The 14,706-nt window shown below is 40.1% G+C and overlaps 1 protein-coding gene across 1 annotated transcript; it reads right to left on the bottom strand.

The window, feature by feature from the left end:
- Positions 1–5,057: 5,057 nt before the first annotated feature.
- LOC126689903 (uncharacterized) lies at positions 5,058–5,642 on the bottom strand. Its single transcript, XM_050385066.1, has one exon. The coding sequence runs from the start codon at positions 5,640–5,642 to the stop codon at positions 5,058–5,060; it is 585 nt and encodes a 194-aa protein (XP_050241023.1).
- Between the last annotated feature and the right edge of the window lie 9,064 nt (positions 5,643–14,706).

The raw sequence follows: 14,706 nt of genomic DNA, 5'->3' as shown, positions 1-14,706 counted from the left end.
CCCACGCGGGATTTCTTGCAGTGCCCAGGACTTTTCTTAATACCAGGTCCCCAAGTGCTAGTGGTCTCAACTTCACCTTGACATCATAACCTTGTTTAAGTTTATATTGGTAGTAGGCGAGTTGGACCATTACTCTTTCCCTTCTTTCCTCAATGAGGTCTAAGCTTTTTTCCAACAGCCCGTTGTTAACATTAGGATAGAATGTGCTGGTCTTCAACGTTGGAAAGTTTGTTTCTAGAGGGATGACAGCCTCGGCTCCATAGGTCATCGAAAAGGGGGTCTCCCCTGTGGAACTACGCGGCGTGGTGTGGTATGTCCACAGGACATGGGGCAATTCTTCTACCCATCTCCCTTTCGCATCATCTAACCTCTTCTTCAACCCATTTACTATGACTTTGTTGACAGTTTCGGCCTGCCCATTCCCTTATGGGTAAGCCGGTGTGGAGTATCTATTCGCAATTCCCAACTCGCCGCAATACCTTCTAAAAGACTTGCTATCGAATTGGAGACCGTTGTCCGAGATTAGGGTGTAAGGGACTTCGAACCTGGTGACGATGTTCTTCCAAATAAACTTTTTGGCATCTACGTCTCTAATGTTTGCCAATGGCTCGACTTCGACCCATTTCGTGAAATAATTAGTGCCGACAAGAAGGAACCTTTTGTTCCTCAATGCTTTAGGAAATGGTCCTAGGATATCCAGGCCCCATTGTGTGAACGGCCAAGGGCTGGACAGCGGATTGAGGGTCCCGCCTGGTTGATGTATATTTGGGGCGAACCTCTGGCATTGGTCGCACTTCTTCATGTATTCGTGTGCCTCTTTCTGCATGCTCGGCCACCAATAACCTTGGGTTATGGCTCTATGGGACAGGATTCTACCCCGGTATGGCTCCCACAAATTCCTTCGTGCAATTCCTCTAGGATAAGCTTTGTGGCATCTGGGTGTACGCATAGCAAGTACGGTTTTGAAAATGAGCGCTTATACAGTTTCAAGTCCTCAAACAGCCAGAATCAAGAAGCCTTTCTTCTAATCTTGTCGGCCTCGCTCTTCTCTTCGGGTAAGGTATCCTCCTTTAAAAATAGTATTAAAGGATCCATCCAGTTAGGCCCTACCCTGACGCTGTGAACATGCATCATCCCGACTTTCACCACCATGGGTTTGTGTAGATCTTCCATGAGTATAACCCGAGGTAGGCATTGCGCTAAGGAGGTGGCTAACGTGGAAAGAGAATAAGCATGGGTGTTTCCGCTCCTGGATACAGGCATTAGGTTGAAAAAGTGTGAGAGTGCTTTTTTCTTTAGCACACAGGCCCAAGGATCCTGGGCCAAATAGTTGTATTTTTGTGGACTGGGCTTGGTTCACCGCAGCTAAATGGGGGCTGATTACGAACCAAGTTGTGCGCAAGTCACATAAATCTCCTCAAGGCAAAAATGCGATTCCTCCTAAGCAATAAAATACTATTATAAGTGTTTTAGTATCATAAAATGACCCTTTACTCTTACAAAATAAGTAAAATAGATGTTCACAATATTCACAATGAGAAAGAGATTGAAATAGAATATTTAAGACTTATCTTTTATCGTATAAACATTTTAAAGAATTCCTTCACTTGGTACCCCGGGTGTACTGTCATGGGATCCCGGGACATACTGTCGTGGGATCCCGGGGCGTATTAGGCCTGTACGAACCCAGAATCTCTGGTTCTTTGCACTATACAATCTTTCTCCATGCTTGTTATGCAATGGAGTTTTGTCCTTTCCTTTTACCTCTATAGGTCCTACACAAGAACAACTATACAATGCACATATCTTCAAATAATTGTTAGTTTCTTAGATTAGGATATATATATATATATATCTATATTAATACATATACATATATGTAAATGAATTTCATAAGAATGATTCAGCCACGAGGATCTTGGCCCCAATTCTCACAGACTTGGTGCTTTTGCACAAGACTTGTGGGATTTGGAACTCAAGTCTGAGTGGCTTTGCTTGGGCAAAAGACTTAGCTTTACAAGCAAGAATATATGTATTGAGCAGCAAGAAGCAGTAAAGGAAGATAATATGATAAATAAATATGCAAAGTAATTGTTAGAAATCCTCAAATCAATATGAGATATTTCATTATTTTTCTTGATTGTGGATTACAAATGTGCTCACTAAGACGTGATACAAGGTTCAAATAAACTCAAAAATTACAGACTTTGATGGCTATTCAAGCCTCTAAGACTTACAAAGTTTGAATCCTTTTGAATCCAAGTATGTGCTATAGTGGCTGTTTCTGGGATACCGGGAGACAAATATATGCTATAGTGGCTGTTTCTGGGATACCAAGAGACGTTCCTCTTTTTTCCTTAAATTTTACAGAGTTCTCATGGCTCTGTTATGATATTCTTCCTACTGAAAATCCTCCCCCCTCTTCAACATGGGTTTTCTCTTCATTTTATAGCGTGTTTTCTAGGGCTCTGAGGTACTAGTGATTTCTCTCTTTTGCCCCTCAGAGTTCGTGCTGTGACATTTTCTTAGGGACTGGTCTCTTCCCTTTTTTCTCATGGTTTTCATCTTTTAATACGGTTTCTCTAAAAGTTACTTGCTGACTTTCCATTCCGGGGCGTCCTTGGGCAACTAGCCTTCAATCTCTCTTCCTTCAAGATTTCTCACTTTTCAGACTCAGCTGCGGTTGTATTTCCTTGCTGTCATTATTCCCAAATAGTTGGAATCTTTTACTGCTGGGTTGAAAGTTCTCTTCCAGTTGCTTCTACGTATGATTTTCTCATTCTTGGTTCCTTGTGGTACAGCTCCTTTGTTCATGAATGTTTGCTTTATACTTTCTGATTCTTTGCTGCACCACTGGGTACTTGAGAAGGACATCTATGTTCTTCAATTCTTGTATTTCGTGGTACCTCTCTTGAGCTGTCTCAATCCCACAGTAACTGTGCTGCATTACCTGAGGATCCCGGGCCTCTGCCAGCCTCTAGGTATCCCGGTCCAGTTCTTTCACTGGATTTTGCTGGACTTTTTGATGACCTTTTTGCTGGAAATCTGAACATAAATTGGGTCTTAATGTTGATTCTTCTTGCTGCTTGAATTGGGCCTTCTTTACTTTTCATGGGATGGGCTTTCTTGTGAAATTTTAGCCTTCAACAAAAAGTTAAAACGCGCCCGCAAGTGCTTAGCTTGGACTAGGTACTCTTGCATTCTTTCATCCCTTGCCTCCAGTTCCCCATTTACTTGTCTTACAACAAGTCTTGAGTCCAAGAATACGTTTATAGATTTCCCGCCCAGTTTCTCGACCATAGACATTCCTTCCAACAGGGCCTCATATTCTGACTCGTTATTCGTGGCCGCGAAACCTAGTTTTAGCGATTTTTCGATGGTAATCCCCTCGGGGGAAATCGGGACAAGCCCCACCTCGGAGCCCCTTTGATTGGCCGCGCCGTCAACATATGCTTTCCAACAAGTGGGCTCTTGTTGAGAGACTGTGCCAACCAGTTTTTCGTCTGTGCTCAGTGCCCCTCCCCCTTCTTCTGGTGAGGGTTCCACAAACTCAGCTACCAGATCTGCGAGGACTTGGCCCTTCACAGCGGTGCGGGGCATGTACCTAATGTCGAAGGCGCCAAGAATGGTCCCCCACTTAGCTATTCTCCCTGTGTAATCGGCACTCCGGAGTATGGATCTGAGCGGAAGTTGGGTTAATACAACAACGGTGTGTGCCTAGAAATAGTGGGGGAGCTTTCGCGTGGCTCGTACGATTGCCAGGACGGCCTTTTCCAGAGGGAGGTAACGGATCTTTGCTTCATGCAACGACTTGCTCACATAGTAGACAGGTCGTTGTGTGCCATTGTCCTCCTGAATCAGCACTAGGCTCACCGCGTGAGGGGCCACAACAATGTAGGCGAATAGAACCTTGTCGGCTTCAGGACTGGACATGATTGGCGGCCGAGACAGATACTCCTTAAGTTGCTAGAAGGCTAAGGCGCATTCTTCAGTCCACTTGAACCCTTTCCACTTGTTGAATAAGAGGAAGAAAGGCTTGCACCTGTTCGTCAAGGGAGAGATAAAACGGTTCAAGGCGGCAATCATGCCGGTGAGCTTTTGGACTTCTTTAGGGTTCCGAGGAGGTTGCATGTTGTTAATAGCTCTAATCTGGTCGAGGCTGACTTCAATACCTATATAGGTCACCATATAACTCAAGAATTTCCCTGATCCAACTCCAATTGAACATTTCGATGCGTTCAGGCGCAGCTTGCATTTTCTCAGAATTTCAAAGATATCGTCGAGGTCTCTCACGTGATCGGACACTAACTTGCTCTTCACCACCATGTCGTCTATATAGATTTCGATGCTCTTGCCCATTTGTAGTTCAAACATCCTGGTCATCATCCTCTGGTAGGTCGACCCAGCGTTCTTCAAGCCAAAGGGCATTACCTTATAGTGGTAGTTTCCAACGGGGGTGACAAAAGTCGTTTTTTCTTGGTCGTCGGCGGCCAGGGGTATTTGATGGTATCCTTGAAAGGCGTCTAAGAAGCTCATTCGAGGGTGTCCCACAGTCGAATCCATCAATCGATCTATCCGAGGCATAAGGAAAAGATCCTTCGAGCAGGCCCTATTCATGTCTATGAAGTCCACGCAGACTTGCCACTTCCCACTCTTCTTCTTCACCACAACTATATTGGCCAGCCACTCGGGGTAAAAAACTTCTTTGATAGCCCCTACTTTCTTTAATTTCATCACCTCCTCCCTCACCGCGTCCGCATGCTCTTTCGACGGTTTTCAAGAAGGTTGTTTCTTAAGTGTCACGGCTAGACTAATGTTAAGATGGTGGCAGATGAAATTCGAATCGACCCCTGGAGCCTCGTAGGCATCCCATGCAAACATGTCCACGTTTTTTCTGAGAAAATCAATCAGCTTTTCCTTTTCTTGGGGCGGCAATTCCAAGCCGACCTGAAAAAATCTTTCTAGATTGGAGCCCACAAGAACTTTTTCCAAATCCTCATAACTCGCCTCCTCGGCGGGTCCCCCACTACCAGAGGCCAGGCCGGGGTTGTTAATTGTTATAAGCCATTCTCGATAGAGGTAGAAGGCTCAGTACTCGGTCGTCGTGAGATGGCGAACACTATGCATTGTCGGGCCATGGCTTGGTCCCCTATCACTTCTTTGACCTGACCCTCCGATGGGTACTTCACCTTTTGGTGTAGGGTTGATGATACAGCTCCTAGGGCGTGAAGCCACGGTTTGGCTACAATGGTAGTGTAGGGCGAATATGCGTCCACCACTATGAAGTCCACCTCCACTATGTCCGAGCCTGTTTGTATAGTCAGCCTAATCTGGCCTTTCAGAGTAACAGTTTTCCCTTCAAAACTCACCAAAATGGAGTCATATGCCATCAGGTCTTCTGGTCGCAGCTTCAGCCCCATATACAAGTCGAGGTACATTACCTCCACGACACTGCCCTGGTTGACTAGCACCCTCCTCACGTCATATCCCTCAATCCTGAGTGTGACGACTAGAGGATCATCGTGGGGCGGGATGGTTCCAACTTTATCCTCATCCGAGAATCCGAGTATGGGCGAGACCATCCCTTTGACCCTCTTAGACTCCCGGTCGTCAGCTTCCATGGGGAGTCGGGCCACCGACATCACTCTGAAAGGATGGGAGCCGGTTTTTCCTGGAGCGGCAAGAATGACATTTATCGTGCCAATGGGCGGTCTCAATGTGCTTTGCCTTGCCTCGATGCTCGTCTACTCCTGCCGTCCAACAGGATGATGCAAGAGGTGTCTCAGCTTTCCCTTTCAGATCAGCCAGTTCAAGTGCTTTTTCAGATTTCTGCAGTCATCGGTGGTGTGGTTCGGTTCTTGGTGATACTCACAATATAGGTTCTGGTTACGCTTTGCAAGGTCGCCTGCCATCCTACTTGGCCATTGAAAGAACGATTCATTCTTGACCTTCTCTAAGATCTTATGTAATGGTTCCCAGGACACAACATGGACTGCCTGTGCCCCGGTAGATCCAGACTGTTCCGAGTAATCCCTTCTCGGCCGGTTACTGTTGTTAAATCGGTCCGACCTGAAGTCCCTCCTCTCCTAAGGGACAACCTTCGCCTTACCCTTTCCGGTCTGTTGGTCCTCTTCGACCTTCTTGTACTTATCGATTTAATCCATGAGTTGGCACACGCTGGTAACCGGTTTCCCAGTCAGGGACTTTCTTAAACCGTGCTCTATCGATAGGCCTCTCTTGAATGTGCTGATGGCGACGTCATCGTAATTTCCCTCTATCTCATTATACATCTCCCAATACCTATCCGAGTAGGCCTTCAAGATCTCTCATTCTCGCATGGACAAGGACATGACGGAATTTAAGGGCCGAGGAACCCTGCTGCTCGTTATGAAGCGAGCACTGAAAGACTGTGTTAGCTGCTTAAAAGAATTGATGGAGTTTGGCTTGAGGCTGTCAAACCATCTCATCGCCATGGGTCCCAAACTGGACGGAAACACTTTGCACATCAATACCTCGTCCCTGGAATGGACGGTAATCCTCTGGTTAAACTGGCCTACGTGCTCTACGAGGTCCGTTTGACCATTATATATGGCAAAAGCGGGTTGGTGGAACCGCCGAGGAAGCTCAACCCCCTTTATCCTACGCGTGAAGGGTGACTGAAAGATGCGGTCCAAGGCCTTGCTCATGGCGTCGTTTGCTAGGCCCTTGTAAGACGAGCTTTTGCGGTTGCGTTTATGAGGTTGCTCTTCCTCATAGGAGAAGGTTTCACTTGGCGGGGTTCTCGATCTTCGCTTGTACTCATTGTCCTCCTCATCGCTGGTGTCTAGACTGGGGGAAGGACGCCTTCGCTGCGCTCGGCGCAACTTCTTCTTCAAGTTGTCGATTTCTTACTGTAGAGCCCTATTATCGTCCCGCTTTTGGGATATGTGACTTTTCCCTTTCGAGTGACTTCTGCTCGTGTGGGAGGTATTTACGCTACCCCCTCATTGCTTGTCCTGATCTCTTTCCTGTTCGAGGTTCAAAAACTTGTCCTCCCGTTGGGAGTCTACGTGTCCCGTTTAGCGCGGATCTGATCCTTCCATCTCTAACAGTCTCACTTGTTGAGACACAAATTCTCCCCACAGACGGCACCAATTGTAAGGTCACAATTCAGAGCCCAGACCTAATAGGTATGAGTTTCTGGCCCAAGGACCTCGAAACAATGAATTTATAAAGAGTGGGCTACAGAATTAGGCTTTAACGAAGTGTATACTAGTTAAAATTGGGCCATGCAATAATTGAAAGTAAGAAAATCCCCTTTATGTCCATTAGATATTCAGTCTGAGGAGACGTGGAGGATGTATATCGGTCCCTGCTCAGAGGCTATGGTTCTAACACTGTTCTTCTGTTCTAAGTTCCTTTTTTCTCCATCCCTTTCTTCATGGGGACTCCCCTCTCTTATATAGCCCTCTTGAAGTCATCAGGGTCTTACATTTGTTGATCATCTAGACCTTCACTTGAGTGCCTGTCCCATCGGACACCCCCCTCATCTTTCTATGAGTTGTGGTAGCCAAGACAACACTATTCACAAGTCCTTTCCACATTAATGCAGCCAGAAAAGTAGTTGACATGCATTTAATGTAGCAACTGTAGCCTCACCCTTGGCATCTTACGCTTTCTTCCTTCTTACGGGCTTGTGGGACTCATCCTTGTTACTAATGCTCGTTGGGGTGGATCCTTCTAGCAGGCAGAGTGCATGTTTGAGCCATATTTGGTACGTCCAAGGAGGTATTTCTCCTCGGACCGCCTTTTAAACATCTTCAGGCCCACAAAAATTGGGCCAGGAGCCCTTTTGGCACTCACGCCTTCTCCTCGGACGTGGTCGAATTTTTCATACGGGACCCAAGTCCCATTGTATGATCTTGGGCCTTTGCCCCTACAACTCTAATAAAACTAAGAAAAAGACGAAATGAAGATGATATATTGTTAACACCTTAGCCACAAAAATAAAAGTCAAAGTCCCCATATCTAAGGTAAAAATTTGAATTGAATGACCCTACTAATTAAAGATTCTTTATGAAAAATTTAAGCAAGATCTTATCCTAAAGGGGTTGGGAAAAACTAATTTTGTTTATTTTTTTTTTTTTTTTTTTTTTTTTTTTTGAAAGTGTGCTAAAATATATTATACTTTGAAAAAGTGAGAAAAAGTAAGAAAAAAAATGAAGTTTTAAAAATTTGTACATAAAAGATAAACAAAAACAAAAAGCTAATTTATAAGCTAATCTCAAACACACAAGAAGCACTAAAAGTGAAAAATGCACAACAAAACTGTATGGTAGAGGAAATTGGAATAAGAGGGAAGATTTTTTTTTTTTTTTTTTAATTCCTTTTTGATTTAGTGGGAAATCAGCAAACTAATAAAGTTTTTTTTTTTTTTTGAGAGAAAGTTTCAATCTATAGCATCTGCTCCTAATAGTTGCTATTTATCATCAGACCAAGACACCAATTATTTTTTGTGTAAGCAGGAAGTGAATTTTAGATCTCTTATTAAACCACAAGAGACTTTATCAATTGAGCTAACTAAAACCCACACAAACTAATAGAGTTATTTGAGGAGAAGGATATGAAAGGGAGTTAATTAATAGAAAGTGTCATTGTGCTAAAATGTAAGAGATGAATTTGTTACTTTTTAATGAGAAACTGCTGCATAAACTCTCATTAAAAGGAAAACAAAAGGGCTACAATGGCCTGGATGGGCCCAGACCATTTCCAACCCGAGGGGAAAAGCCATAAAAACCAAGCTTATGGGCTTTGGAGAGTCGGAGACTACAAACCTAGCAGCTTTAGCTTCAGCCCAGTTGATCAAACATTAGCCTCTACAAAGTTAGATTGAAGCTAGAGACTTTTCCTCCGAAACCAATTGATTCCTCGCCCACCATAGCTAGTCACAGCGGATGGCTGCAAAACATTTGCCTTTTGCAATGGTATAAAACGAGCAAGGTTATAGACACAATAGTTTTCACAAAAAGGTTCACATATGCTTAGTTAATTGGTTATTATTGATTCTCATATGAGCTCACCACTAACACTACTTTATTATTTAACAAAAACAACTTACCACCTCAAGCAGTTTCGATATACATAGTGTATTGTTTCACACTTAATATATATAGTGTGTATACTTTATATAAATAATGTAAACACTTTCGTATCAAGTGTCCAAAATTTTGAAAAATATTCATATTTAGTACACATAGTGTGTAGCTAAGTTTATAAAGGAAGTGTGAGGCCATCAAACTTTTTTTAAGAAGGGAAGAAGGGGGTGTTGGTGGTTTTACCGTTTAGGAGGCCAGACAATAAAAGATAACCAGGCCTAACAAGCAAATGAGACAACAAAAGAGAACATATAGACCATCCCCAAACCCAATTTGACACGTATGGAAATGGAAGCAACAAAGCAGCTCGCCTGCTCTCATGCAACAAAAAAAAAAATTTATACAAAAACTTATCAAAAGCAGAATTATATATAAATGTCTCACGCGTGGTACAAAAGTAATTAATTATTATTTCTTATCCAATAGTTGAAATCTCGAAATAGGTTTAAACAATATCAGGATTAAGTATACTATAGTTTTGTACATCACATGCTCTTTTCCTGCGTTCTCCAAAAAAAAAAAAAAAAAATGGGAAGTGTCATCTACGTAACGTTATGTCAATTGTCAAGACTTGTTTCTTTCTCTTATTAAAAAAATGAAAAACATGTGATGAGCATTTTTTAAAAATAAAATAAAATTGAAAATGCAAGCATGCATGGTGATAAAATTTGAAGTTGCCCCATCTATTTGGCATATTACAAAAGCAATTAAGAGCATCGAGAACATATATTTTAGCCAAGATTGTGATTAGGAGAAACCAAGATTATATTAGAGCGTAAGTAATTAATTACCAGGTTCACATTCTATATATACATTCTTATTGAATATATGAAAGTATTAAAGTCATGGAGAATTATAGATTGTAAGAGGATAATTAAGTGAATTTTAATTCCCCTTAAAAACCAAACAAGAAAATCGAGTAGCATAACATGAAGGAGTTGTGGTGGTGGTCTGATGACTCTGATAAGTCATCTAGAGGTACAGTAGGTAATAATATTTAGAACTATTATTGTTAGATGCTATGCTATGTATATGTTCGTAAGTTCACTAAATGCTAGTGAGTGATGAAGCAGTGCATAATGGCACTGGCATACAATTTCTTCATTGATCATTAAACCATAATTATGTAAAACTAACAAAACAAACTTATCATAGCCATATAGGCATGCCAAACATTCAATTTAGGTTAACAAACCAAGAGACAACTCATGCAAGAATATGTCAGACCCCACAAAAGAATCAATTATTTTTCCATTTCTTGTATCTTGAATACATGTTCACAAGCAACATCCAAAAACAAACAATAGAAATCAAAGATTCCCTTAACCCTAACTGTGAGGAAAGCTCAACATCTCTCTAGTCTTTCTCTCTCTACTTGTTATGCAGAGGATTAGCTCCTGTTGGCACACCTCTCTTTTCTTCTGAAGTGAAATTGTAAGAAACCTTGGAAGAAGAAAAATCAAGATCAGTAGTGAAATTTGAAATCCCTCGCGCAACTGCAGGAAATCCACAATTTGCAAAAATTAGCAGAAACACGAGTACAGCAAGCAAACCCATAATCACGTACAGCCGGTGCTTTTGAATCAAGCTTGCTAATTTGGAACAGATTTAATTCAGAACCAAACCAGAAACTAGTCAAATAATAGCTAGGTTAGGCAGCTAGTAGCTTATCAAGCAGCACATTGGAGAAGTGAGGTGTCCAGTGAGACAATAAGAACAAAGAATTGCATTAGCATATCCAACATATTAGCAAACTGCAATAAGCCAAAGGAGTTGCTTGAATGGAAGTATATGAAGCAGTGTAGAATTTTGAGTTTTGAAAGAATGGGTATTAGAAATTCAAGATCTCAGAAGAAACCTGTGATATCTTTGGAGGTTGATCGGCTTCTGGGAATCTAATTATTATGTCAACAAGTTCAGAAATAACATGCTTTGAACTTGGGAACACATTGACCATGTGTGGAAAGCTAGCGTGGATTATATACCTATCTTTGGAACTTCTCAGGCTAAGAAGTTCACACTCAACTGAGCCTCCAATGGTATCACCAATCTCTGGATCTTAGCAGTCTTGGAAGTTGCAAGGGACTATTCCTTTATAATAAGAACACTGTACTAGGATTTTGTGCATGTAACAAGGGAAGATACCTACTTGACACCCCACTATGCAGATAATACAAAATGATAAAACTTAAATACAGATCCTTAAGTGTACGACATTAGATTCTTCAATTAAATTCAATTATTAAGTTGTTTTAAATTTAATTGTACTTAAAAAATATAACATTATTTATGTCTTATTGGTTAATATAATCAAATATTTGAATTCAATTGGAGAACCTAATGTACTACATCGATCTAAAGTATTATATCTAAGTTAAGTGTGTGCATGCATGCGGTGAGAAGGGGGTACAATGGAGTATGACAAAATAGGAACATAGGTGTCCCATTTTTTATCTATCTCAAAAAAGGATCATCTAAATTTAAAATGGATTTATTTTATGGATTACATTAAATGTTACAAATCTAAGACTCTGTTTGGTTGAAAAATTGGAGATGAAAAATAATTTGTTTTACACCATATGTATTTGGTTGAAATGATGGAAAAGTTGAAGAATATAGAGTAAATTACTATTATGGCTTTACTATTAAAAGTAGAAAAATGGAAATGTGCATATAATTTTGTACTTTTTTCCCAATGCCATCTTCTTTCCTCTTTTCTTTTCAATTTCGAAGGAATAAAATGGTGGGTTTAGATGGAAAACTTCATTCACCCCTAATTTTCTTTCCTCTCCTTTTCCTTTCCCCATTTTTTATCATCTACATTCTCACCCCAACCAAACTCATCATAAAGGTGTATACGTGCAACATCATTTAAAATTTCTAATAATATAGATCCATATATACTGTAAGATATAATAAATAAAATCTTTTTTTAAAAGAAAAAGAAAATCTTAAATGTGAAATATATTCTCTCAAATTTCACTTGAACTTTAGAGAATCCTATTCATCCACCATTCAAGATAGATAAAACTCAAGTTAGGCAAGACATGATGTGTTAGGACTAAGTGAACTTATAAGGATGAGAAAGATGATATGAGATGTGATTTGGATCAATTCAAAGGCAATGCTAGCTTATTAGTCATGGTTAGCACCCTAGTCGGCTTATTATGCCTTCCCTTCTTCTTTTATAGCTTAAATGTATAATTTTTAATAGTTTGATATAAATCCTTCCTACCCATTTACGATCCTACAATTTTGGCAACCAAAGCACAAAGGCACTGATGGTGAACTAAAAAATTGACTAACTCCAATTCGTCCATAAGAGTCGTCTAGATTAGAAAGGTTATCCTAACATAAGAAGGTTGTCCCTCGTAGGAAAGTCGTCCATGGGCATGAGGGTCGTCCATCAAGAAAGCACTTAGACAACCCCCAACACTTGGGAAATTTCCAGAAATGGATTTATTTACAAAAGCTTGTGAATCGGACCACGTGCTACTATTTTGAAACATGAGCAAGATCCTTGTTCATCGCTATAATTTCCTACTAAGTACTTAACTTCCAATGGCAATTGGAGAAGATAAGATTGAACATTCTAACTTCTATAGCAGTTGTGGAAATTAAGTTTGAACCTTCTAACTTCCACAAATATTGGGGAAGTTACAAAACAAGTAACCACTTCAAAGCTCACTATATAAGGACTCATCCACATCAAATGGAAGTAAGTTCTCACTACTCCCAAAGTTGGAATTCTAACGTTCCCAAAAAAAAAAAAAAAAAACCTAACTTAAGCATCAGAGGGTTCTTGGCCGATTTATCCCGGTCACCTTTGATCTTGTGTCTTTTTCTTTTCAAGCCTCCCAAGCAATCACTAGCCCATTGAAGCCCGAAGCATTCAGCCAACTGATTTTCTTTGCATCATCATGCACCATTTACGATTTACAAATAATGTGAATGGCCCAATTTAATTTTAGGAATAGGCCCAACTATGTGGACTGTACAAAAAGTCCCCATCTAGTGTTGCCAAACTACAAATGTCCTCATTGTACTGTAGCATATCCTGCCACCATTCGCCTCCTCTCTCAACCCAATTTCCCTAATCCAAAATTTCAAACATTGAATGAGACACATATAGGCTTTGGTTGAGTTATATGGTTTTTGGAAAATTGGTGGGCCAGTGGACGTCCAGACATTAATCTTGGGCCGTCCATATGTTATCCTTCGGCTACAACGTTTTGAACTTAACAATGTCCACCATTAAATGGGCTGTCACGATACTGGCTTGGGCTCTATCGTATCAACTCTCTTTTTTCCATGGGCCCCCATGTTAATAAGTGACACATTACAAAAATAGTGAAGTGCTCTACTTATCATTCTAGTGTTATTTTTATCTTTATTAAGAGAATTCAGAAAGTTAGTTATGACATTAGAAAATGTCAAAAATGTCCTAATTCTTATTCTTAAAAAATAAAAAATAGGGTTAAAATTTTAATTCAACAAAATTAAAAAAAAAAAAAAAAACTTTTTTCCTAAAAATTAACACTTTTTATTTAAATATATTTCATGTACATTTAATACATTTTTTCCCCTAAAAACTAGCACATACTAAACCAGCAATTTACTTTATTTCAAATCCTAAATTTTAATTTCTTAAAAATTCTTTCTTGTGTAAACTTACTAACAATAGATAAATTCAAATTAAGAAATTACATTAAACTTAAAATAAAAAAACAAAAAAAGCCTCATTGCACGTGCAGAGTACGTGTGATGCGGCTAGTTTATATTATGAATTTGGGGCCACGAGTTTCTTCTTCTTTTTTTCTTTTTTTTTTTAAAAAAAAAATGATGTCTAGGAAATATCAAAAAGTGTCAACCAGGGGTGTGCACGTTCGGTCGGTTCGATTTTTTTCCAAATTTATTACCGAGCCGATAGAAATCGGTTTTCTCATAGTTAGAACCGATGCACACCACCTAAGGTCGGTTTTCCGACCTATTGCAGTGCCTTTTTTTGTGGTCAGTTTGATTGGTTTAAAATTATTCAAGACTTTAAGAAAATACAAAATGTTCAAGCCAAATATCAATACACCAACCTGTTCAAAACTTCAAGCAAATACGAACTTTTATTTATTTATTAAGCTGTCAAAGTAGGCTGTCAAAGTCAAACTCTAATTTTTTTAGCAATTAACCTGTTCAATGTCCAATAGTTCATCTAAACAAAATGTCCAACAGAGTAACAATTGAAGTTGAGGTGGACTTAGAGTCTTAGAAAAATATTCACATTGTCAGATAGCTCAAGAACTTAAGTTAAGAGCGCGAGGTGAGAGAGAAACAGTACCCTAAAAAAAAAAAAAAAAAACTTTTCAATAGCACCTTGTGAAACATATTATTGCATTGTTTTCTTCTTCAGTACAAAGATAGAAGCAATCCCAAAACCATCCCCTTTTCTGCGTTATATCCTCAGCAACCAAAGTACCTAAACACACTAATGGCCTGTTTGGATGGAGGAGGGGGAGTGGAGGGAGTAGAGTAGAGTTAGATAAAAATAAGCTAATTTTGTGCTAAATCTACCCTATTC

The sequence above is a fragment of the Quercus robur genome, chromosome 6 (genome assembly GCF_932294415.1).
Source record: "Quercus robur chromosome 6, dhQueRobu3.1, whole genome shotgun sequence".
Taxonomy (NCBI): domain Eukaryota; kingdom Viridiplantae; phylum Streptophyta; class Magnoliopsida; order Fagales; family Fagaceae; genus Quercus; species Quercus robur.
The sequence above is the reverse complement of the archived record's forward strand: the minus strand, read 5'-3'. Positions and strand labels throughout refer to the sequence as shown.

Bases quoted from the DNA above. Each gene is read 5' to 3' on its own strand.
- LOC126689903 (XM_050385066.1), bottom strand. From the start codon at position 5,642: ATGTCGGTGGCCCGACTCCCCATGGAAGCTGACGACCGGGAGTCTAAG.